At 39.4% G+C, this 24217-nt stretch overlaps 1 protein-coding gene across 1 annotated transcript; it reads right to left on the reverse strand.

Annotated features, from left to right (window-relative positions):
• Positions 1-257: 257 nt before the first annotated feature.
• Positions 258-827, reverse strand: DUSP21 (dual specificity phosphatase 21). Its single transcript, XM_059385692.1, has one exon. It carries the CDS (start codon positions 825-827, stop codon positions 258-260), a length of 570 nt encoding a protein of 189 aa, XP_059241675.1.
• Positions 828-24217: the final 23390 nt, after the last annotated feature.

Raw genomic sequence — 24217 nt, forward strand, 5'->3', positions numbered from 1 at the left:
TCCCCACTCTCCTGTCTGGCCAGCCCATGGCAGCCATGAACTGCCACTCACGGGAAAAGAAACATTGTCACCAGGTTACACCTAATGCATTTTATTCTTTAAAGATAAAGCTTACTAAGCTAAAAACTCCCAACAACGCTCCCTTTTTGCTGGCCCTTCTAAAAGGCATCATCTCGTTTTGTTTACCAACAAAAGTTCAACGTTCGAGTTCAGTGTTGGTGTAGGATCGTCAGCCGATGGTCAGGGTCAAGTGCTGTTCACATCGGCATCATCAAACGGACCTCTTTCTCATAGACGTCAGGGATCACGCCCACTGGGGAATTGATCATGTGTACAGTGTTCTTGCTGAACAGCTTGAACTCATAGTGGATGAGCTGTTCCCAAAAGCCGTTATTGGGCCGGATGATGGGGCGGCACGACTTGGTCCACGTGTGGGCGTCTAGCAGCGACATGGCATGGTACTTCATGAGGTAGGCGAGGCAGAGCGCTGCGGAGCGGCTCACCCCGGCGGCACAGTGCAGCAACGTGCGGCCCTGCTTCATCTCCACGCTGTGGATGTGGTCGGCGATTGGGTCAAAAAAGTCGTAGAGACGTGAGCTTGGAGCATCAGCCACCGGCACCTGTACGTATTGGATATCCTCATAGAAAGTGTTGACCACTTCTACTGACACGTTGATGACCGTGGTGATGTGGTTGCTGGACAGCATGAGTTTGTTGTTGGCCGCCACGCCGTTGCTGATGTACAGGCTGCTGGTTATCTGGGAGAGGCCGTGGACCGAGGGCTGCCGGGCAGCCTGAGCCGGGACGGGACATGGAGATGTTGTCATCAAGGCGGTGGGCAGTGGTCTTTTCCGGAAGGGTTAGGGGCACCACTCCCGCGCGCAAGTTGAGGAAACAGCAGCGCTGTGAAGTCTCAGTCGAGGGTCTGGGGTACAGAAGACCAGTCACTGGTCACCCCCCTCCCCCCCCCCCCCCCCCCGGGGCGTCACAATCCCTTTTTTGTCCAGCCCACGGGTTTCCATGGTGGGGGCAACTGGCCACAGGGAGGATTTGGCCACCATGCCAGGTCGTCAAAGACACCCCAGATCCCTTTTTATCTCTCTTCGTAGTCGCTCACTTTGCAAGCCTTAATTCTTATCTGCTTGACGTTTTAGAGCATTCTAATACAAGATACCTAGTACATGTTTCAACGGTTGGATCACACTGAACACACTATCAATGCTTCTATTTTATTGGTGTGGAAGAACAGGGCATAGACTTTTTCTAGAAAGTAGCTAGATGCAGGTTTGGTTGGGCTGGGTGGCCTGCCCTGATAATTCTTTGTCGACTGTAGCCCTAGAGCTATACTCCTGCATACAAAACACATCGGAACTGGTCAGATGAATATTGTTGACTCATAAATCGCCCTTTACCTATCATTAAGTTGGTCTGTGGTGGACAGTTTTGATGAATTAAGCTATGTCCCCATCCATTTGAGCACACAGCCCAAACGATTTGTCACCTGATTCGACTTCATTACCTGGGAGACAACAGCTCAGATTATCTTGTCTACTTTCTTCAAAAAAGAATGCCCACATGCTTTTGTAAACTGTAAGCCCTCTTGACTGCCATCGGTCTCTCCCTGGTAATATTAAACATTCTGGAACAACAACGGTCCCTCATAATTGGGCCAAAAATAGGTATTTAAAATGTTATCTGAGAATTACATTTCCTCTCAGCTAAAATTTTTGTGGTGTTCTGTGACTATGAGCAGAGACAACCTGTTTAGGAATGGTCAGGGGAATGATAACCTCAGAAGACAATGCCCTTTTCTTTCTCTTGATTGGCATAATCAGATTATTTTGCATTGCTTAAATGGTCAGCGCCCACAATTCTATCTGGAGGAAAACAGAGCACAAACTATCAAGTAAATATGAAAACTGTCTATTGGGGATAGTTTCTTTGGGCTAAAATTACTGAAAAGGGTTTAGCCTAACGTTTAAGATATGGCAACATGAGGAGGAGATTTGTAAGTCTATGGAATGGTATTGAACGCCCTGAAGAGTAATATTAGAGTCTAGTTATTTCCTATGTAGAGGGTTCTTAAACTTTAAAAATGTAGTAAAATTAACCAAACAAGGGGCGCCTGGGTAGCTCAGTGGGTTAAAGCCTCTGCCTTCGGCTCAGGTCTTGATCCTGGGGTCCTGGGATCGATCCCCACATTGGGCTCTCTGCTCAGCGGGGAGCCTCCTTCCCTTCCTCTCTCTCTGCCTGCCTCTCTTCCTATTTGTGATCTCTGTCTGTCAAATAAATAAATAAAATCTTAAAAAAAAAATTAACCGAAGCAATTTCACACACTATTCTCAAGGACAAGCATGACTCATATTAAATAGATTCATTTATTTATTCTTTCAACCAATATTCTGTGACGCCCTTTCTTTCTGAGGGATGTTGGATGTCTTAAAACTCCATCATGGGGTTTCTCCCAGGTGAGTGAGGAGTTGATGTTTTCTCCTCCTGAGTATGGAAACAGGTTGCTTTTGATTCCCACTTATCTCTACTTTTCCTTATCTTTTTTAAAGATTTTACTTTATTTTTTAAGATTTTGTTTATTTATTTGAGAGAGCGGAACTGGATCCCAGGACTCCAGGATCATGACCTGAGCTGAAAGCAGTTGCTTAACTGACTGAGCCACCCAGGTGCCCTAAAGATTTAAAACAAATTTTTTTTAAGATTTTATTTATTTATTTGACAGACAGAGGCTTTAACTCACTGAGCCACCCAGGCACCCAAGATTTTACTTTTTAGTAACCTCTACACCCAATGTGGGGCTTGAGCACACAACCCCAAGGTCAAGAGTCGCATGTTCCACTGACTGAGCCAGTCAGGTGCCCCAACTTTTCCTTATTATTTAGGGAAGAGAATATATAAGGGACTTCCCAAGGACACAGTCTCTTCCTGCCGGTGGAAGAGACCCTGGAGGTCAAGAACTAGTTACCATTCGGATTTCTTAATTCAGTAGTCAAGGCCCTCTCCAATCTGATCTAAGCCTGCCCTTCAAGTCTCATATTCATTTATTCACCAAATTTATAATGAAGACTATATCGTGTGCCAGGCATTTTCACCCATATAAATCTTCAGTTCTGACCAAACAAATCAAATGTTCTTGGCAAATACAAAATATCCATTCTTGCTTCCTTATTTTTGCTCACGCCACTTCTCTCTCTTGAGAAAATTTCTTGCTCCTGTCTGCCTACTGAATCCTATCCAGGCCTCAAGACTCAGCTTGATTAATTTAAAAAAGCATCAGCTGAACATTCAATCTGTGTCAAGTACGGTTGTAACCTTGTGTAGATTCAACACAACACACACAGGCCCAGCTATCAAAGAGCTCAGAGTTTGGTCAGAGAGATAGATAATCATAAAAGAGTCCAGAAGAGAGAGGGATTCATTGTTTTATGTGTGTGTGTTTGGGGACAGAAGGCTGGAGGGGGATGTCATGAAAAGCTTCACAGAAAAGACGATCTGGAACAAAGCTTTTTGTTCATTTGTTGGTTTTTATTATTTATTGTTTATTCTGTCCAAGTTTTCGTCTTGCAAAATTTCAAATCTACAGAAAAGCTGCGAGAAAAGAACAATGAGGAGTCACTTATCCTTCACCTAGAATTCCTCTATTGTTAATACCATGTTCCTTTTTTTCTCTCTGTTTAGATATACCAACACACATATTTATTTGTTCCTTGTTTCTTTTTGCTGAACCCTGGATTGTTAACTGCAGATTTAGCAAACAACACTTTAGCAGTTCAGCATTCAGCATGTATCTCCTAAGGGCAAATGCATTCTCTTACATAACCTCAACACAATGGCCATACTCAGGAAATGGAACACTGACCTAACACCATTATCTAATATATAATACATACTTAAAAATTCATTGATCTTCCCAATAATGTTATTTGTAACTACTTTTTTTTTTTTTTTTTTTTGCCCCACTTGGATCCAGGATGAAATCGAGGATCACATGCTGCATTCCCTTGTCACACTTTTTCAGCAACTTTTCATTTGAAACACTTTCTGTGTCTTTGGTTTGGTGTGGCTTGGTTTGGTCTTTCCGGACATCGACACTTTTGAAGAGTCCTGGCCAGTTTTGCCAAAGAACTTCCAATGTGGACGTGTTTGATCATTCCTTTGGTATTAGATATAGGTGAAATGGTTTCGGCAAGAATACTACCAGAATGTGACATTCTCGGTCCATGGCAGTGGGGACATCGGCAACGTGTTTGTCCATTGATGATGATAATTTTGACCACCTGGTTAAGGTGACATTAGCTAGCTTTCTACATTGTTCAAAAGTCACTTTCACTCTTTCTAATTAATAAGGAATATGTAGGGTGGTGTTGCAGGAAATCATCAAGAGGACATAACTGCTGGTTGAACTACAAGTTGGACCTGGGGATCAGAGGCTCCTAATCTCCTTGCCTGCCCTTGGAATGTGCACTCTGCTTGCCTTCCCTGCACCAGAAGCTGCTGCAAGGACATAGCCTTGAGATAGTAATGTGGTGTTGAGACCATTGGACAGTATATATGGCTGTACCCAGTTAAGGCCTTTATATAAACTTTTAAGATTCTGGTGGGTGGGTGTGGAGATCTACTCATCTTGTAGTCACCCTAGATAAATTGTGTAAGTTTCCTTGTTTGTTAAAGCTGCCAGCTACTAATTGGGAGCGGTCTATCTCTTTCTTTGGTCTCTCCTTGCCCTGCGTCTACAGGGGCTAGTTTGCGAACCAACAGGTAGTACTCTGAGTTTGTGGGACTATCTTTGGAATAGACCTTGAAGGATGAACACATGTTTTCCAGGCAGACAAGAAGAGGGGAATATTCTAGATAGAAAGGGAAGTATCTGCAAGGGCACAAAGGTGTGAAATGGTGTCAGGAGGAAAGAGAACAACATCTTAGTTACTAGAACACTCCGAGTGAGGCAGGAGAAGTGGTAGGTACAGTGACTGGAGGAGCCGGCAGCCAAGATGGATTCGTGGAGGGGGCCGTTCAGTGGGGAGCAAGGCAGCTCTCAAGGGAATGAGGGCTGTCACAGTAGCCTTTGGTGAGCAATGACTAATCTATTGCCGACTCTCTTCTGACAAGGAAGCTGGATCAAATCCAAATATAGTTCATTTCCTCAAGTGTACACAGGGGCCAGGCCACAGAAGAGAATGGAATATGGAACTTCCTCTCAGTTCAGGAGCATTTGGTGTTTTTGAGGGCGGCCAGGGAAGGCAAGAGGCTGAAAATGGAGGTAACATGTTTACACTGAAGGGTGGTGGTGGTGAGAAAACCTAGAGGAGTATGGGATGAGGGTACAGGGGAGCTGTAGCTAAAAAGAGCTGCATGCTATGTTGTCTGACGGACAGGTAATACGAGTGGTCCCCAGCAGCAGGCCCTCAGGCACAGGTGGGAGCTGGCCTCCCTGAGTCTCCTGCACAGAGTTGTTCTGGGTTAATTCCATTTCCAAGTGTGAATGAGTCATTGGCACCGCCGTCTTTAGCCAGCAGCCAAGCAGCTCCCTAGTACTTGCTGCTGTGCTCAGTCTGGTCCTTGGTTTCTGGACAGTTATGGGATATGATAGATATGAATGTGGAAATCTTTAACACCCTCCAGTCCAGAATATAGGTAATAGGAGAAAATGATTATGACTTATTCATTAAGTGAAAAAAATCCAGTTTGTAAAAACCTGGGTACTTTTTCATAAAGGTGAAATATACACATATTATATTCATCATGTATATGTATCATATGTATATTGAATACTATTTTGAATTCTGTACGTGGAAATATTAGTTACCTAAAGCAATCCTGGGTGTATAGTAAGAATTCAGTAAATATTAGATATTCTTTATATTAGTATTATATTATTATTATTTATATTAGTATTATATGTCAGTGGGGGAGGTATGATTATTCTTTTCTTTTTTTTACACTGTCTATATTCTTCAAGTTTCCTAAAATAATCTGTGTTCTTTTTATAATTAGGAAAAAAATAAAAATGTATTTTTAAAAATATTTTATTTATTTGAGAGAGAGTGAGAGAGCACACAGGAGCAGGGGGAGGGGCAGAGGGAAAGGGAGAAGCAGACTCCCTGGCTAAGCAGAGAGCCCAATGTGGGACTCAATCCCAGGACCCTGGGATCATTCATGACCTGAGCTGAAGGCAGACGCTTAACTGACTGAACCGCCCAGGCATCTTCAAAATATATCTTAACTTCATCAGCAGATAATCTCTTTTTGTAGCCTATAAAACTTGCAAAGATGAAAAATGGGTAACACTCCATGGTGACAAGATTCAGAGAAATGGGCTCTCTCCTCCATTCCTGGGGTTGGAGATGGGGGAGAGAAACACTGACCAAACCATATGGTGGTGAAGACAGTAGAGCAGTGAAAACTCTCCCTGTGCTGGTGGCAGCAAAGGTGGTATGACCACTCTGGAGACCAATTTGGCAATACCCAGTAAAGCTAAAGTCTGCACCATACCCTGCGCCCCAGCAATTCCAGCCCAGGCAGAAACTCTGGTTCACATACACCAGAAGATATTTACAATGGTATTGATTGCAATTTGCTTATAATAGTGAAAAAATGGAGACATAATGTCTACCAAGGAAATGAAAATCTGATGGCATGACATATAATGATCACCATACAAACGGCCATAAAAACAAATGAACTTGAGCTACGTGTGCAAACCCGGAGAAGCCCCAAATGTATAATGCTCTACAAAAAGAGCAAGTTGCAGAAGAAAATGTGAAATATGCAGTTTAAAAACAAGTAGAATGGTACCATGTATTATTTATGCATGTATATACCTTTATGCATATATGCATATGTATGTGTGTCTGTGTCTTCTATACATATATGGAAGTGAAAGTGAAAAGCCTGTATGGGACTTAGAAACACCAAACTGAGGCTAGTGATTCCTTCAGGGAAAGAATAGGATCTGGGAGGGCTAGATAAGGCATTTCAATATGTCTTAATATTTTATTTTGTTAAGAAAATAGATCTGAAGCAAATATGGCAAAATGTTAAAGTCTGACAAACTGGATCCTGGGTACCTAGGTATTTATCATCCTATCCAGCAGACTTTGGGATTTCTTGAAATATTTCATAATAAAAATGAATGGGGAAAAATACACACGTGCTTTGAACCAGCAATTTCCCTGCTGGTAATTTATTTATTTATTCTAAGGAAATCCTCACACATGTGTGCAGAGATTTACCTACCAATATGTTCATTGTAAGAATTACTTACAATATAAGAGCTGGAGGAAACCTAATCTAGCAATAAGGATTTGTTTAACTAGATTAGTAAGCTTCCATAAGGTAAAATATAATTCAGTTCTTAAAATGATTACCTAGAAGAATATTTATTGGTATGGAGAAATTTCATACTCTTTTGTTAATAAAAAATACTATAAAACAGTGTGATCTCAATTTATAAAACAAAGTAACACCTATTTATCTGTGCAGGTAAATTCATGAATAGAGAAAAGCAAAGAAAGAGACACACAAAAATGTCCACAGTCATTACCTCTGAGCAACGTTACTACAGATGCTTTTCATTTCCCGGATTTCCCTGAAATTTATATAATAAGTATGCAATGGTCTTATAATTAGCAAAACTACATATTTTAAAAAGAGACTAGTAAAATGGTTTTTGTGAGTAGTATTATGGAATGGGACCAAAAGTGGATAAAGAAGAAGAGACAAAAGGAAGAGAGATTTAGAAGGTATCATTAAGGTGTTCCTGGGTGGCTCAGTTGGTTAAGTGTCTGCCTTGGGCTGGGGTCATGATTGCAGGGTCCCGGGATCAAGCCCTACATCAGGCTCCCTGCTCAGCAGGAAGTCTGCTCCCTCTCCCTCGGCCCCTCCCCCTGCTCATGCTCTCTCACTCTTTCTAAAAAATAAATAAATAAATAAGGTATAATCGACAAGATTTTTTTAACACATTAAGAGGAGAGGGGGAAAGGAGCAGCGTGATGATCACTTGCTGTTTGCCAACTTAGGCAACTGGGTAGCTAAAGATGCTATTCCCGAAAACAAGAAATGCAGGAGGAAGATCAGCTTCTGCCTGGAAAATGAGCGAGGAGTACAGTTTCGACCAGGATGAGATTGAGAAGCTCCAGCACTTTGTAGACAGTTTGGGGCTCTTAGACTCCCTCCATTCCCTCCTGTCTTCTCAACAGGAGCCTGGATGTTCAGGTATCATGGCTCTCCACACAATTATATGCTTCTATGCTGCCATTCTGTTTCTGGAGTGTCAAGGTGAATGGATTCTGAGAAATCTAAACCATTCCTCTTGCCAGGGACAGATTTAGGCATGGGCACCTTACTAAACTCTGGCAAATGATGTGCTAAGGAAGTCTCCTGGGGGCTTCTGGGAAAGGTTTCCTGGCTTCTAAGAAAGAGACGGTGGTACCAGTAATCCCCTTTTCTTTCTCAGAACAGGCCTTTCTGGCTGTAATACCCAGATCTCAGCAGTCATCTTGCAGCTATGGGGGAAGAAAACCTGAGGGCAAAGCCAACATCCTGAAGATGGCAGAGTGGTAAGGTGGAAAAAACTGGGGTCTTTGATGGCGCTGTCAAGATTCTTTAACAACTAGCCCCAGAACCTGCCTACCTCTAGACTTCCTGTTATATAGCATAATAAACTATCTTACTCTGCAAGCTTTTGAGTCAGAATTCTCTCTCTCTCTCTCTCTCTCTCTCTCTCTCTCTCTCTCTCTCACACACACACACACACACACACTCACAGATACACATCTTTACCAAAGTTAAAAAGAATATTTAAGATGGTCTAAAGTAAAACACGGGCCTTGCAACATACCTGAAATTACTCTGGTACCACAGAGAGATAAGGTAGTCATCTTCCAGAAGAGATGAAACAATATGTCAGTGGGCCTATGGGAATGCTGGGCAAGAAAGACAGATATATGGGTTATGATGGTGTGTTCAGAAAAACAAAAATACTTCAAGTCAGAAATCTCGATGGTAGACATCAATTTTCAAGCATTGATTTTTTTTAAAAAGATTTTATTTATTTGATAAAGATTACAAGTAGTCAGAGAGGCAGGCAGAGAGAGAGAGAGAGAGGAGGAAGCAGGCTCCCCGCTGAGCAGAGAGCCCGATGTGGGGCTGGATCCCAGGACCCTGAGATCATGACCTGAGCCAAAGGCAGAGGCTTTAACTCACTGAGCCACCCAGGTGCCCCCCAAGCATTGATTTCTGAGAGAGACACTCCTCATGCTGGCAGTACAATGCTGTGTGCTCCAGGTTGAGTTGTTTTGGAGCATCCTCCATGATTCTTTAGAATGAGTTGTGGTTGTGGAGATTCTTTTGTTTAAAGATGGATAATAAGTAATGCTGGGGAAATTAATGAGTATCATATTTATATAATTAAACTTTATGTATTAGCAAATTTTTTCACTTGGTAATATATCTTGGATAGCTTTCCCTGTTGACCTCATTTTTTGAAAGTCTATATGGTACTCCATAGTATGGATATACCATACATTACTTGACCATTATCTCCTTGATTGGTATTTGAGATGTGGAAGGGTTCAGAATATGTCAACCCCAAATATGCCCCTTTAGTATGTTGGTTATGTTGGGGAGGAAGAAATTTTTCTTCTACCCTTTGAGGTTTTCCAACTGCTTTAAGAATTAAGTTGACACGAGCTGGATTAACAGGAGAAAAGAACTAAAGTTTCATTGCGTGTGCATGGAGACCCACTAATGATATGCAGGCCTAAAAAAATGGCCAAGGCAAGAAGGAAGCTTTTATTTCTTTCAGACAAAGAGACACTGAATCTTTGAGGAATTGACAGGACAAGAAAACTGAACTTTGAGAGCTTCGGTTCTTAAGGAATTCTAAACAGAGTCAGGGCTTTAGTAGGAAATTAGTCAAAAGTAACAAGGGTTGTTTATGCAGCCTTCTGGGCTCTAAATTTCCTATCTCTGGTGATAAGGATGTCTCTTTACCTCCTGTACAAGGAGGGCACCTTTCACATGGGACATTTATTTCTTGCTTTCTGTGGGTAGTAGGGGAGGAGGGTACAGACTATTCTTTTGGTTTTAGCTGTTTCTAAATAAGTTTAATTTATAATAATCAAGATACCAAAGTGGTATATTTTGGGATGACTTGCCCTTGGTCCCTACAGTTAGCCTGAGTTAAAGGTACTTGAGAAACAGCCAGTGTGAGAACGCTCTAACCCTCCTTTGTCCCCTGAAAGCAGGAGATAAATCTCCCATGTGAATGGTACCATTCCTGTAACAGGAAGGCAGAAGGCATCCTTATCCCTGCAGACAGGGAATTTAGGAGCAAGAAGACTGTACAAAAATACCTTGTTCTCCTTCACCATTTTACTACCCCTAGCCCAACGTCCTTTGCCTTATCAATTCCTCACAAATTTATCTATCTATTTATTTATTTACTTACTTACTTTTTTATTTATTGTGTAAGAGGTATAAAAGCTTCCTGCTTTGGTCACTTCTTCAAATCCCATGTCTTTGTGGGGCTTCTGTACATCCATATGTAATTAAATTTGTTTGCTGCTGTTATGCTGTCTTTTTATTATAGAGTGGTCTCAGCCAAGAACCAAGAAGGGTAGAGGTAAAATTATTTTTCCTCCCCTATGAACATTTTCAATTATTTTCTATTATCAACCGTGGTGCAATGAAAATCCTTGTACATACATTTTCGTGCATTTATATAATTCAGCATGATAAATTGCTAGATGTAAAATTGCTGGGGCAAAGGGTATGTACACTTTATATTTAAATTATCACTGCCAAATTGCCCACTGAAAAACCTGTATCAATTTGCATCCTACGAAATGTGTATGAAAACATGTATCTCCATACATTCTTCAATCTTGTATACCAATCTTTCTCATTTTCACTAATTTAACGGGGAAAGCAGGACATCTTGTTGTTCTTTTAATTTTTATTTCATTGGTTATTACCAAATTAGAGCATCAATTTTATAGATGCATTGGTCATTTATATATCTTTATTTCTGAATTACTAGTTAATATCACTCATCAATTTTTTCCCTACTCTTTTATTAACAATCTACAAGAACTCTTAAAATAGTAAGACTTTTGGGGTGCCTGGGTGGCTCAGTCATTAAGGGTCTGCCTTTGGCTCAGGTTGTGATACCAGGGTCCTGGGATTGAGTTCCATATCAAGCTCTTTGCTCAGCGGGGAGCCTGCTTCTCCCTCTCCCACTCTCCCTGCTTGTGTTCTCTCTTTCATTGTATCTCTCCTTATCAAATAAATAAATAAAATCTTTTAAAAATATAGCAAGACTTATAATCCTTTCTCTGTTGCATATGTTAGACATATTTTCTCCTAATCTATTGTTCTTTTTTAAAAATTTTGTTTATTTGTATCTTTTGCTCCAAGAAAATTTTTTTTAAAGATTTTATTTATTTATTTCAGAAAGAGAGAGAGAGAGAGAGAGAATGAGTGGGCAGAGAGACAGAGGGAGAGGGAGAAGCAGGATCCCCACTAAGTAGGACTCTGGGATCATGACCTGAGCCAAAGGCTGCCACCCAACCAACTCAGCCACCCAGGCTACCCAAAATTTAAAAATTGTTATGTTGTTTAATCTTTAAATTCTCCATATGGAAAACCCAAAAGACTTCACCCCCAAACTACTAGAACTCATACAGCAATTCAGAAATGTGGCAGGATACAAAGTCAATGTACAGAAATCAGTAGCTTTCTTATACACTAACAATGAAAATACAGAAAGGGAAATTAGAGAATCAATTCCATTTACTATAGCACCAAAAACAGTAAGATACCTGGGAATAAACCTAACCAAAGAGGTAAAGGATCTGTACTTGAGGATCTACAGAACACTCATGAAAGAAATTGAAGAAGACACAAAAAGATGGAAGACCATTCCATGCTCTTGGATCAGAAGAATAAACATTGTTAAAATGTCTATACTGCCTAGAGCAATCTATACTTTTAATGACATTCCGATCAAAATTCCACTGCTATTCTTCAAAGAGCTGGAGCAAATAATGCTAAAATTTGTATAGAATCAGAAGAGACCCTGAATCGCTAAGAAAATGTTGAAAAACAAAAATAAAACTGGGGGCATCACGTTACCTGATTTCAAGCTTTACTACAAAGCTGTGATCACCAAGACAGCATGGTACTGGCATAAAAACAGACACATAGACCAGTGGAACAGAGTAGAGAGCCCAGATATGGACCCTCAACTCTATGGTCAAATAATCTTCGACAAAACAGGAAAAAATATACAGTGGAAAAAAGACAGTCTCTTCAATAAATGGTGCTGGGAAAACTGGACAGCTATATGTAGAAGAATGAAACTCTACCATTCTCTTACACCGTACACAAAGATAAACTCAAAATGGTTAAAAGACCTCAACGTGAGACAGGATTCCATCAGAACCCTAGAGGGGAACATAGGCAGTAATCTCTGCGATATCAGCCACAGCAACTTCTTCTTCTTCTTCTTTTTTTTTTTTTAAGATTTTATTTATTTATTTGAGAGAGAGACAGTGAGAGAGAGCATGAGTGAAGAGAAGGTCAGAGAGTGAAGCAGACTCCCCATGGAGCTGGGAGCCTAATGCGGGACTTGATCCCGGGACTCCGGGATCATGACCTGAGCCGAAGGCAGTCGTCCAACCAACTGAGCCACCCAGGTGTCCCAGCCGCAGTAACTTCTTTCAAGATATGTCTCCAAAGCAAAGGAAACAAAAGCGAAAATAAACTTTTGGAACTTCATCAAAATCAAAAGCTTCAGCACAGCAAAGGAAACAGTCAAGAAAACAAAGAGGCAACCCACGGAATGGGAGAAGATATTTGCAAATGACAGTACAGACAAAAGGTTGATATCCAGGATCTATAAAGAACTCCTCAAACTCAACACACAAAAAACAATCATATTTTAAAAAATGGGCAGAAGATATGAACAGACACTTCTCCAATGAAGACATACAAATGGCTATCAGACGCATGAAAAAATGTTCATCATCACCAGCCCTCAGGGAGATTCAAATTAAAATCACATTGAGATATCACCTTACACCAGTTAGAATGGACAAAATTAGCAAGACAGGAAACAACATGTGTTGGAGGAGATGTGGAGAAAGGGGAACCCTCTTACACTGTTGGTGGGAATGTAAGTTGGTGCAGCCTCTTTGGAGAACAGTGTGGAGATTCCTCAAGAAATTAGAAATAGAACTTCCCTATGACCCTGCCATTGCACTACTGGGTATTTACCCCAAAGATAGATACGGATGTAGTGAAAAGAAGGGCCATCTGTACCCCAATGTTTATAGCCGCAATGGCCACGGTCACCAAACTGTGGAAAGAACCAAGATGCCCTTCAACGGACAAATGGATAAGGAAGATGTGGTCTATATACACTATGGAGTATTATGCCTCCATCAGAAAGGATGAATACCCAACTTTTGTAGCAACATGGATGGGACTGGAGGAGATTATGCTGAGTGAAATAAGTCAAACAGAGAGAGTCAAGTATCATATGGTTTCATTTATTTGTGGAGCATAGCAGATAGCATGGAGGACATGGGGAGTTAGAGAGGAGAAGGGAGTTGGGGGAAATTGGAAGGGGAGGTGAACCATGAGAGACTATGGACTCTGAAAAACAATCTGAGGGGTTTGAAGTAGCGGAGGGGGGGTTTGGAGGTTGGAGTACCAGGTGGTGGGTATTATGGAGGGCATGGATTGCATGGGGCACTGGGTGTGGTGCAAAAATAATGAATACTGTTATGCTGAAAATAAATAAAAAATAAATTTAAAAAAAAGCAAAAAAAAAATCTGTAAATTCTCTTTTGAAGCTTCTGGGTTTTTGTCTTCCTTAGGAACACTTCCCAACACCAAAATTTAAATAAATTTTTCTCTTATTTACTTCCAGACTGTCACAGTTTTGTTTTTTAGATTTAGGTTTTTTCCTTAAAAAAACCTTTTTGAGGAAAATGTCAAACTTACTGTGATGCTGTGATTTATATTAAGAAAGATATATGGTCTTTATCCCTGTTTCTGGCATAGAGCTCCTAAAACCCTTGGATTCCCCTAAATAATAAGAGTAATAAAGGTGAAATAGGTGTCTTTTGTTATTCATATAGCAAGACCCTTTCAAGAACACCTGAGTTTCTGTTAATAAGATTGCTTTTGGAAAGTCCCTAGATATCCCAGGGAGGAGGGTTTTTTGCCAGGGGCATCAACCTTGTGATTAGAAGGTTAGAATTTTGAATCCCCCTGCTCCTGCTGGTCCCACACTCCCACCTCTAGCAGAGGAGAGAGATTGAAGGTTGAAATAATCATCAGTGACCAATGATTTAAGCAATGGTGCCTAGGTAATGAAGCCTTCATAAAACCCTGAAAGGACTAGACTGGGAGAGCTTCTGGGTTGGTGAACACATGGGAATTTGGGGAGACTGGCACACCTGGAGAGGGCCTGGAAGCTCCTCCCACTTTCCCTATACCTTACTCTATACATCTCTTCCATCTGGCTGCTCTGAGTTACATGCTTTCCTAGTAAACTGGTGATCTAGTGAGCACCACGTTTCTGAGTCCTGTGAGCTGCTCTAGAAAAGTAAACAAACCCAGGGTAGAGTTTGCTGGAACCTCAGATCTATAGCCTGTTGGTCAGAAGCACAGGTAATAACATGGATTTGTGATTTTTGCATTAATTTTCCCTTTAGATCTTCTCACCAATCCCAGTCCCTGACTTAGAGATAACTATTAATAATTAGATAAGTTTCCTCTCAGATCTTTTACTGGACATTTACAAACACACAGACTATTACTGAAATTGGAAGGAATACTGAAGATGGCCTGAGGTAAAAACTAGGTCCTAAAATGCCATCTTAAAGTTGGTTTATGTAGGTGCATGTGTGTATCCATAAGAGTTTACCCTTTGGTTTTGTGTATTTTTATCATTTTTTAACTTTTTAATTTATAATTGTGGTAAAATATACCTAAGAAATGTTACTATTTTAGTCATTTTTATGTCTACAAGTTAGTAGCATTAAGTACAGTCACGTTGGTGGCCAGCCATCAGTACTATCCATCTCCAGAACTTTTTTGTCATCCCAAACTGAGACTCTGTCCCCATTATGCAATAACTCCATATTACCCCTCCCCCAGCTCAGGGCAACCACCATCCTAATTTCTGTCTCTATGAATTTGCCTATTCTAGGTACCTTATATAAGTGGGATCATATTTGTCTTTTTATGTCTGGCTTGTTTCACTTAGCATAATGTCCTCAACGTTCATCTATGTTGTAGTATGTATTAGAATTTCGTTCATTTATTATTTATTTATTTATTAAGATTTTATTTTTAAATACTCTCTACACCCAGCGTGGGTCTTGAACTTATAACTCCAAGGTCAAAAGTCGCATGCTCTGCAGACTGCGCCAGCCAGGCACCTGAATTTCATTCATTTTTAAAGCTGAACAATATTGTTTTTTATGTATAGCCTACTTTGTGTTTATCCATTCTTCTCTGGATGTGCGCTTGTGTTGTTTCCATCTTTTGGTTATTGTGAGTAAGGCTGCTATGAACACTGATGTTCAAGTATGTTTGTGTCCCTATTTGAGTATGTACCCAGTAGGATTGGTGGGTTGTATCGTAACTCCATGTTCAATTTTTAAGGCATCACCACACTGGTTTTGTGTATTTTAAACATCTACATTTATTTTCACTGGGGTTTTGCCCGAGATTGTATCAGTTTTGCTTATTAATCTGGTGGGAATTTATGCCTTTAGACAATCATTACTTTAGAAAACATAGTATGTTTAGGTCCTCTTTTCTGTCCTTCCATGAAGTCTATACTTCTGTTTTTATAAGACTTACTTCATGGTGAATTCTAGGTATTTTGTGAGTTTCATGGCTATCATGAATGGTACCTCTTTTTCATACTTCCCTCCCTTCCTCTTTCCCTCTTCCTCTTCCCCCTCTCCTTTCATTCCTTTGGCTAACACAAGACGGCCCTTCACTAATCCAGATGACTTCTTCATTGCTTATTCTGTTTCAGTGACAAAAATGTCTCAACCACCACGGCTGGTAGTTTTGACCGGGGACCTTAGTAGGTATGAAGCTCAGAAACAAAAGCCTTTTAGCCAGTGGACTCATTGGTGCTAATAAGCCAATTCATTTGCTAATGCTTAAAGTGAAATATGGCCCAGACAGATAATCTGAGAAATTCATAAAGGAATTTTTCCTGCTAGGGTCTGTAATCAAAGGAGAGAGACTGATACAAAGCGAAGGTCCACGCAAAGCTTTATTTCGCGCCAAGCATCGAGAATCAAACCAACCGGTTGGGGTCATCTCTTACAAAGAGGCAACGACCTTTCCCAGTCTCACAGATTAACTTTTATAGAGGTGGTTGAGCCTGGCTTATACACAGGTGGCCAATGAGATTGCAATACACAGGGAAAACTGCACAATAATGCTAGGTCGGCAATACGGGTGGCCAATTGAATTTCAGTTTACCATAGTAAATATATGCACACCCTACTGATTGGATGTCTCCACCCGGCCTGGCCCGCCCTTGTATCTGGGCTTTGCAAGTAAGTTCCTCTGGGAGGGGCAGGTTCAATCTAAGTTCACAACCAAATGGCTCCCTCTGGCTAACCAGGCCCTTACATTCCCAATTAATGAAAAAAAATTAAAATTACGATGTTGGAAATTGGAATAAAATGTTAATGTATGTGTTCATATATTTCACATCTAAATTTTATAACTTGAAAATGATTTCTTTATTCAATCCCATAGGTAGATTTTTATGTTAAGCTTTTATGATGCGATCAGAAATTGTTGCATAGCAAGATACAGTTCCGTTTCCAGTGGTACCTACACTGTAAACTCATTGAGTGAACAGGATCTGAGGATACAAATCTTTCTTCATCTCCCATAATGTCTAACACAATGCCTTGCTTTTGGTAGGTACTCATACATAAGTGCTCAGTTTATGAAAGGAAGATGATTTTCACAAGGAAAATGCCTTTTTTAGAAGATTTATTTATTTATTTGAGTGAGTGAGTATACTCTATTTATAGAGTGAGTGAGCATACAAGGAGAGGAGCAGTAGAGGAAGAGGGAGAGGCAGGCTCCCCCTGAGCTGGGAGCCCAACCCAGGGCTCCATTCCAGGACCCTGAGATCATGACGTGAGCCAAAACCAAGAGTCTGACACTCAGCCAACTACACCACCCCCAGGCATCCAAGGAAAAGTAGACTGCTTTCTGTAGTTTTTTTTTTTTAAGATTTTATTTATTTATTTGACAGACAGAGATCACAAGTAGGCAGAGAGGCAGGCAGAGAGAGAGGAAGGGAAGCAGGCTCCCTGTGGAGCAGAGAGCCGGATGCAGGGCTCAATCCCAGAACCCTGAGATCATGACCTGAGCCGAAGGCAGAGGCTTTAACCCACTGAGCCACCCAGGCTCCCCTCTGTAGGGTTTTTTTGACCTACAGTTTGGCTGAGATATTCTTACCTTCTTAGCTAGATTTTATAGGAATATAACTGAAATAAACAATGCCATTAATATTCCCTTTCTTACCACTTGAGTGATTGAGGTTAAAAAAAAAAAAAAAAGGAAAGTGAAAGGTTTTGGAAACAGACAAAAAATTGAAATGTGTATTTTCTTGACCATAGGAGCTGGAAATCAACAACATTGAAGGAGAACATTTTAGTTGTCCAAAAGGTATAATCATTAAACGTATAATGATTTAGAATAACATAGTATACAAATTATTTTATCTATATGGGCATATTCTCCAAGCCCATGTAAACCACAAGAGTGATACAGCTCTCTCACTAGGTAAATGTCTGACCTTGAGCAGATTCTTAAAAGAACTGAACCTTGGTTTTCCCATCTGTAATATAGGAGCATTGCTAGGGTTTCATTCAGCTTTAATTAAAACCAATGTTAATGTTATATGGTAAAATCAGATATCAGATCTTGACAAAGAAGTGAGTCCTCCAGGGTGAAAAGTTATTTACAGATTTCAAGTCAATAAATATGCACATGATATAATTTAGTAGTCAGATGAACGCTAGCCACCAAAGAAGTTTCCTAAGCAAGGTGGTGAGATTTAGGGCCTGGGAGACTTCCTTCCTCCCATCTCTTTATATTTTCCTGTCAAATACATGCTTGCACTTTAAACTGTCAAGTAGTTCTATAAAGCATTGTTATGAAAAAACACTTTTACTTTTTACATGATTATTTTGGTACTTTCCTCCTTCTCTCTAGATCAGTGCCATCCAATACAAATAAAACCCAAGCCACATGCATAATTTAAAATTTTCTGATAACCACGTTAAAAAAGTAAAATCTAACATGTGCAAATAATTTTAATAATACATTTTATTGAACTCAATAGATCCAAAACATCATCAATTTATCATGTAATCAATACAAGAAATCGCTGAGATAGCTTACATTTACTAAGTCTTGGAAGTCCAGTGTGTGTGTTACACTTAGGGCACATTTCAAGTCACATTAGGGCACATTTCAACTCTAAAGTTTCATTGGAAATACTTATTCTATATTTAGATTTCATAAAATCTACTATCAAAAAGGTAGATTCACGTGCTCAAGTTATTCCAAACATTAAATTAAGAATTTCCCAATAACTTGACTGAATGGCCAATTTTTAAAATTTAAATTAGACTAAATTAAATTAAATTAAACCAACATTTTAAAAAATCTGTTTCTAATTTCCATATTTCCAGTGCTCAATATTCCCAGGTGGTTAGTGACTACCATATTGAACAGAGCAGTTTTAGGTAACATGTTTTCATTACTATTTCTTTATTTTTCATTTTTAGGCATGCATGAACAATGATCCTTCCACCATGAAGGATGGAGAAGTGGGGAGGAGAAAATCAAATTCATGGGATTAGGTCTCCCTTTTGGTGCTGTAATCAAATTATTACATTTAAATAACTTGATCATAATTGTTTCTTTCTATAAGAAATTTGTACTGAAAAATATTTTAATGCTCAGCTTGATTTCATGACCAAATTTATGTGAAGTGCTAGGTACATATAACTAATAGAACTTGGGATGAGGCACGGCAGATTGTAGTTTCCAAAGAAGGCCATATAGTATATACTATCCCACTTAACTCCCCTTAGAACATGATCTTGACATTCTTCCCATCAAGACATAGGTCCGTGTTCTGTCCCCTTCAAACAAGGTAGGCTTTTGACCAACAGAATACAGCAGCAGTGACACCATAAGACTTCTAGGGTTATGGGGTGCCTGGGTGGCTCAGTTGGTTAAGCATCCACCTTTGGCTCAGGTCATGATCTCAGGGCCCTGTGTTTGAGCTCCACATCGGGCTCCCTGCTCAGCAGGGGAATAAATCTGCTTCTCCCTCTCTCCCCCTCCCCATTCATGCTTCCTCTCTCTCAAATAAAAATAAATAAAATCTTTAAAAAAAAAAAAGACTTCTAAGACTTGGTCCTGAAAGGTGATGCATCTCCCACCTGTTTTGCTAGAATATTCTATCTTGGAGCAGGTAGCAGCTATGTAAGCAGTGTGACTCCCCTGAGTCTGTGAAAGCAGCCAACACAGAGAGACTACACTGAGAGATGCTGAGATTACATGAGGAAACTAAACCTGGTCAGACCAGCTCTTCCAGCACCAACCACCATTTGACCGTAACCCAGTGAGAGAGCTCAAACTAGAACATCCCAGATGAGACCTTCCCAAGATCCTGACCCACAGAAACCATGCAAAGTAAAATGTATGCTGTTGTTTTATCTCTAAATCTGTGGTGATGTGTTATTGAACAATAGTAACCAGAACACAAGGTGTTACTCATTTTTGGGGGGACATTTTGGTGGCCTTTCTCTGGAATTCAGCTTCTTAATCTAAGTGATAGCTAAGGTCCCTTACAGTGCCAGTGTTCTTTTGTTATATCCACCTTGTGCCTCATTTCGAACATTTGGGAAGTAAGGTTTCGTTGGTTGGCATTTGAGTCCTGTTCGATGTCAAAAACAATTTCATCACGATTTTAAAATCTTCTACCATCATCATAAGTTACACTTCAAAGCATTTTTAACTTTTCAAAAAATGTTTTTATGTGCATTATTTTGTTGAATCCTCCCAAAAGACCTAGGAACTAAGCAGGATGGGTATTAATGAGTGAGAAATTAAAAAGCAAGAAGGTTGCATAGACAACATATACTTGAATAACAGACTGGCAGAATTGGGAGGATCCTGAATGATAATTCATTTTGAGAGATAAGGAGAGAGGTGTGGAAATTTTAAATGACTTGTCTGCATTCAAATAGGTGACGGGAAATTAAAACTAATTTCTCTTTTTTAAAAAAATGATTTATTTGGGATGCCTGGGTGTCTCAGTTGGTTAAGCATCCAAATCTTGATTTCAGCTCAAGTCATGATCTCAGGGTCCTGGGATGGAGCCCCAGGTTGGGCTCCCTGCACAGCAGGAAGTCTTCTTGTCTCCCTTCTCCTCTGCCCCTCTCCCACTCGCAGGAGCTCTCTCACTCTCTCTCAACTCCAATAGTTGAGACAGAGAGAGAGCAAGTGCATGTGTGTGTATAGGAGGAAGCATACTCCCTCATGAGCGTGAAGTCTGTCTGACATGGGGCCCCCAAGGTCATGACCTGAGCTGAAGGCAAGAGTCAGATGCTTAATGAACTGATCCTCCCAGCCGCCCCAAAACTAAAATCTTCTGATCTTGGTTTAACTCATTAAAATTGCACTCAATTTTGCTTTAGATTAATGCCCTGATTATGTCCAAATTTATTTTACCCTGAAACATACTAAGTTGTATGGAGTTTGACAGAAACCTGCTATTCTTATGTTAATCAAAATTTTTCTTTTTATTCCTTATTTGCTGTCTTTAAAACTTTGTTAGTGTCTAAAACATTTCACCAAAGTGTTTCATTTCAGTGTTAACTCAGACACAAGTGATGATAATTATGTTCCAAAGTTTAGAAAATTATGCACAAATTATCAATTAAGCAAATGCTTCAACAGTTATATGCCTCATCAAGAGAAATTATGCAAACTCTGGGAGAATGACAATTTTACACAAGATGTTTTTATTTATTACATTTCCTAAATTGTTGTGAATAATCTCCAATAACTTTATCAGAATATTACACCATTTACATTCCAGATGAAATTTTGTGATCAGAGAGTTTTCTCGAATATATTATAAATATGACACGCTGACCCCAATCTCATGCATGGATGATGTATGAAAAGTTTGTCAAGCTCGTCGTATCTTAGAGTGAACTCTTGTTTCCTGCACATCTGCTTTTTCCTCAGTGTTTGTTGTGTTGAATAACACTACCATCCGCTGTTTCCTCATCTGAGTTAGAAATCTTATAATAAGTTCTAGTGTCTTCTTCTTCCTCCACTATATCTCATGTCACACAAATCCCATTGACTCTCTCTTTGAAATCTTCTCATGAATCTCTCTTGTTCATTCCCATCCCAATTTAAGTTCATATTCAGACAAAAGCTTTAAAAGGCTACACATACAGGTGTGTCTCATGTTATTGTGCTCCACATTATTGTGCTTCACAGATATTGCAGGGGTTTTTTTTTGTTTTGTTTTGTTTTTTCTTACAAATTGAAGTTTTGTGACAACCCTGCATCAAACAAGTCTGCACACCAACGGTGTAACGGTGTTTGCTCTCTTACTGTCTCTGTGTCACATATTGGTAATTCTCACGATATTTCAAACATTTTCATTATTATTATACTTGGTATGGTAATCTGTGATCAGTGATTACAACTTACTGAAAGCTCAGCATGGCTAGCATTTTTAGCAATAGTATTTTTAAACTAAGGTACATACATTGTTTTTTTTTAGACATAATGCTATTGCACACTCAATAGACTACAGTTTAGTGTAAATATAACTTTTATATGCTCTGCGAACCAAAAAATTTACTTGACTAACTTTATGTTGACATTCACTTTATTGCTGGTGGTCTGGAACTGAACCCATGATTTCTCTGAGATATGCCTCTAAGTTGTTTAAAACAGTGTTTTCTTGAATTTGTTTGGCGCCTTTGCACCATTCCATTTGGTTTAATAAGACAGACTTTTATTGAGCACCTACTATGTGCTAGACAATATGCTACATTTTGGAGGGTACAAAGATAATTATGAAACATGGTTCAGGCCCTTAAAAGGCAGATATCAAGAAAAAATAATTATAATACAGTTAAAGGCAAAGCAGAAAAATGTCTATGATATAGATGTTATTGATCTAGAAAGAGTTTATGAAAGTGGTTTCAAGGGAGTTTTGATGATTTGGAGGCAGACCAGTGCTGGAATGCTGTTGTTAGCCAAAGACAACTTGTAAAACGTTATGGAATTGGCTTCCTGATGAGATAGCACACAATATACCCTCTCTTGTTTAAATTCATAACATTGATAAAGATGATGCAAAAGGAAAAAAGGAAAAACACATAGCCACACATAAAAGCAGGATGAATAGCTGCTTGGACAGAGACTGAACAGAGACCGAAATTGATGAGGGGGTAAAGCCTAAGGTTTGGGAGGCTCTGGGGTTGGAAGCTGATGAGGTTCTGAAGGGTAAAAGGAGTTTATTAGAATCCATACAAGAAGAAAAATGGTCATGGGGTCCCTGCTTAAACCCAATGGCTGGTCTGCTGCTTCCTCATCTCATAAAGAGGCTGGGAGGGGGAGGGGAAGAAGCTATGTCCAGCAATTTGTAAGTCTATGGCTTTCAGCAAGCTATAGATCTAGGAAGGTTGGGGAGGGGGCACAAATACAGTCTTGGCACCTGCAGTGGAATCAGGTGACCCACTGGACACCATCTGACAAGACTTCAAAAGTGCCATCATAAAACCTGATTTTGTACTCAGTTCCCTGGGAGTGAGATGATACATGGGAAAAAGATGGAGGAAGATGGAGTCCACCCATGTACCTTTCAAAAGACTCTATCAGCCAAAATGCCAAAAATATGTACAGAAATCTAAGGTCAAGAAAGATAAACTATAAATCAATAATTTGGTGGTGAATTAATTATAGGCAATCTTAACTTGTGGAACAGTCAATGAAAGATTTAAAAAGAAATACATTAGGATGTTCAAAGAGAAGAATGACAGAATAGTTTTTATTCACAAGTACATGGAATTATAAATAAAAATAAGCAGAAAAGAAACAAGCATGGGTGGATGTGAAAAAGAATCAAGTATGCATTTTGAAATAAAAAACACAATTGAAAACTTGAAACATAATAGGATAAACTAGATCAAACACAAACAGGGGGACAGTTTGGAGAATTAAAAGGTAGTCTGGATGAACTCCCCTAAAACAACACAAAAAGAAAAAAAGATTGACAACAAATATGAAAGTAGTTAAGAGACATGGAGGATAAAAATAGAAATTCTAAACTAAGAGAGTTGGGGAAATGGAAGAAAGTCACTATTTCAAGATGTAAAAGCTGATAATTTTCCAAAATTCAAGACATGAGTTTTTGGATCAAAAGTGCTAAATACCAAACCAGATTAAAAAAAAAAAAAACTACAGCCAAGAAACACTGAAGTGAAGTTGCAAAGTATCAGTGATAAAGAGAAAATCTCAAAGATTACTGCATAGAGGGAAAAATTCCTTGTAAATGTACAATGATATGTTTAACAGTAGAGTCCTCATGATATTTATTACAGACAATAGAGTAGTATCTTCAAGGTATTGAGGGGAATAATGGCAACCTAGATATTTATTTCCTGTTAAAATGTCATTTTCAAAAAATGAAGACAAAATAAGGACCTTTTCATACATACCTACTAGAAGAATTATTGAATGAAGCCAGAGGGAAGATGTGGAGTATAAGAAATAGCAATGGGAATAGAAATTGACAAAAGATGTCAGCACATTTAACTGACTGTTGAATATTACTTTAAAAAGAAAACATTTTATTGTATTTATCGTATTAAGAAAGAAACTCTAGATAACAATGTAAATACCATGGAGAGATATGTTATTTAATAGAGAGTTAAAGGGTATTAAAACCTGTGTTATGTTCAGGAGGGGATAAAAATACTGAATAAATTTAGAGTTTGCTAGAAAAATTTATAGTGAAGAATGGTTGTAATCTTTAGGGATAAGAACTGAAGTCACAGAAATGCAATCTGTAATTCCCATACTGGAAGAGGCA

Source organism: Mustela nigripes, chromosome X (genome assembly GCF_022355385.1).
Source record: "Mustela nigripes isolate SB6536 chromosome X, MUSNIG.SB6536, whole genome shotgun sequence".
NCBI classification, from domain to species: Eukaryota; Metazoa; Chordata; class Mammalia; order Carnivora; family Mustelidae; genus Mustela; species Mustela nigripes.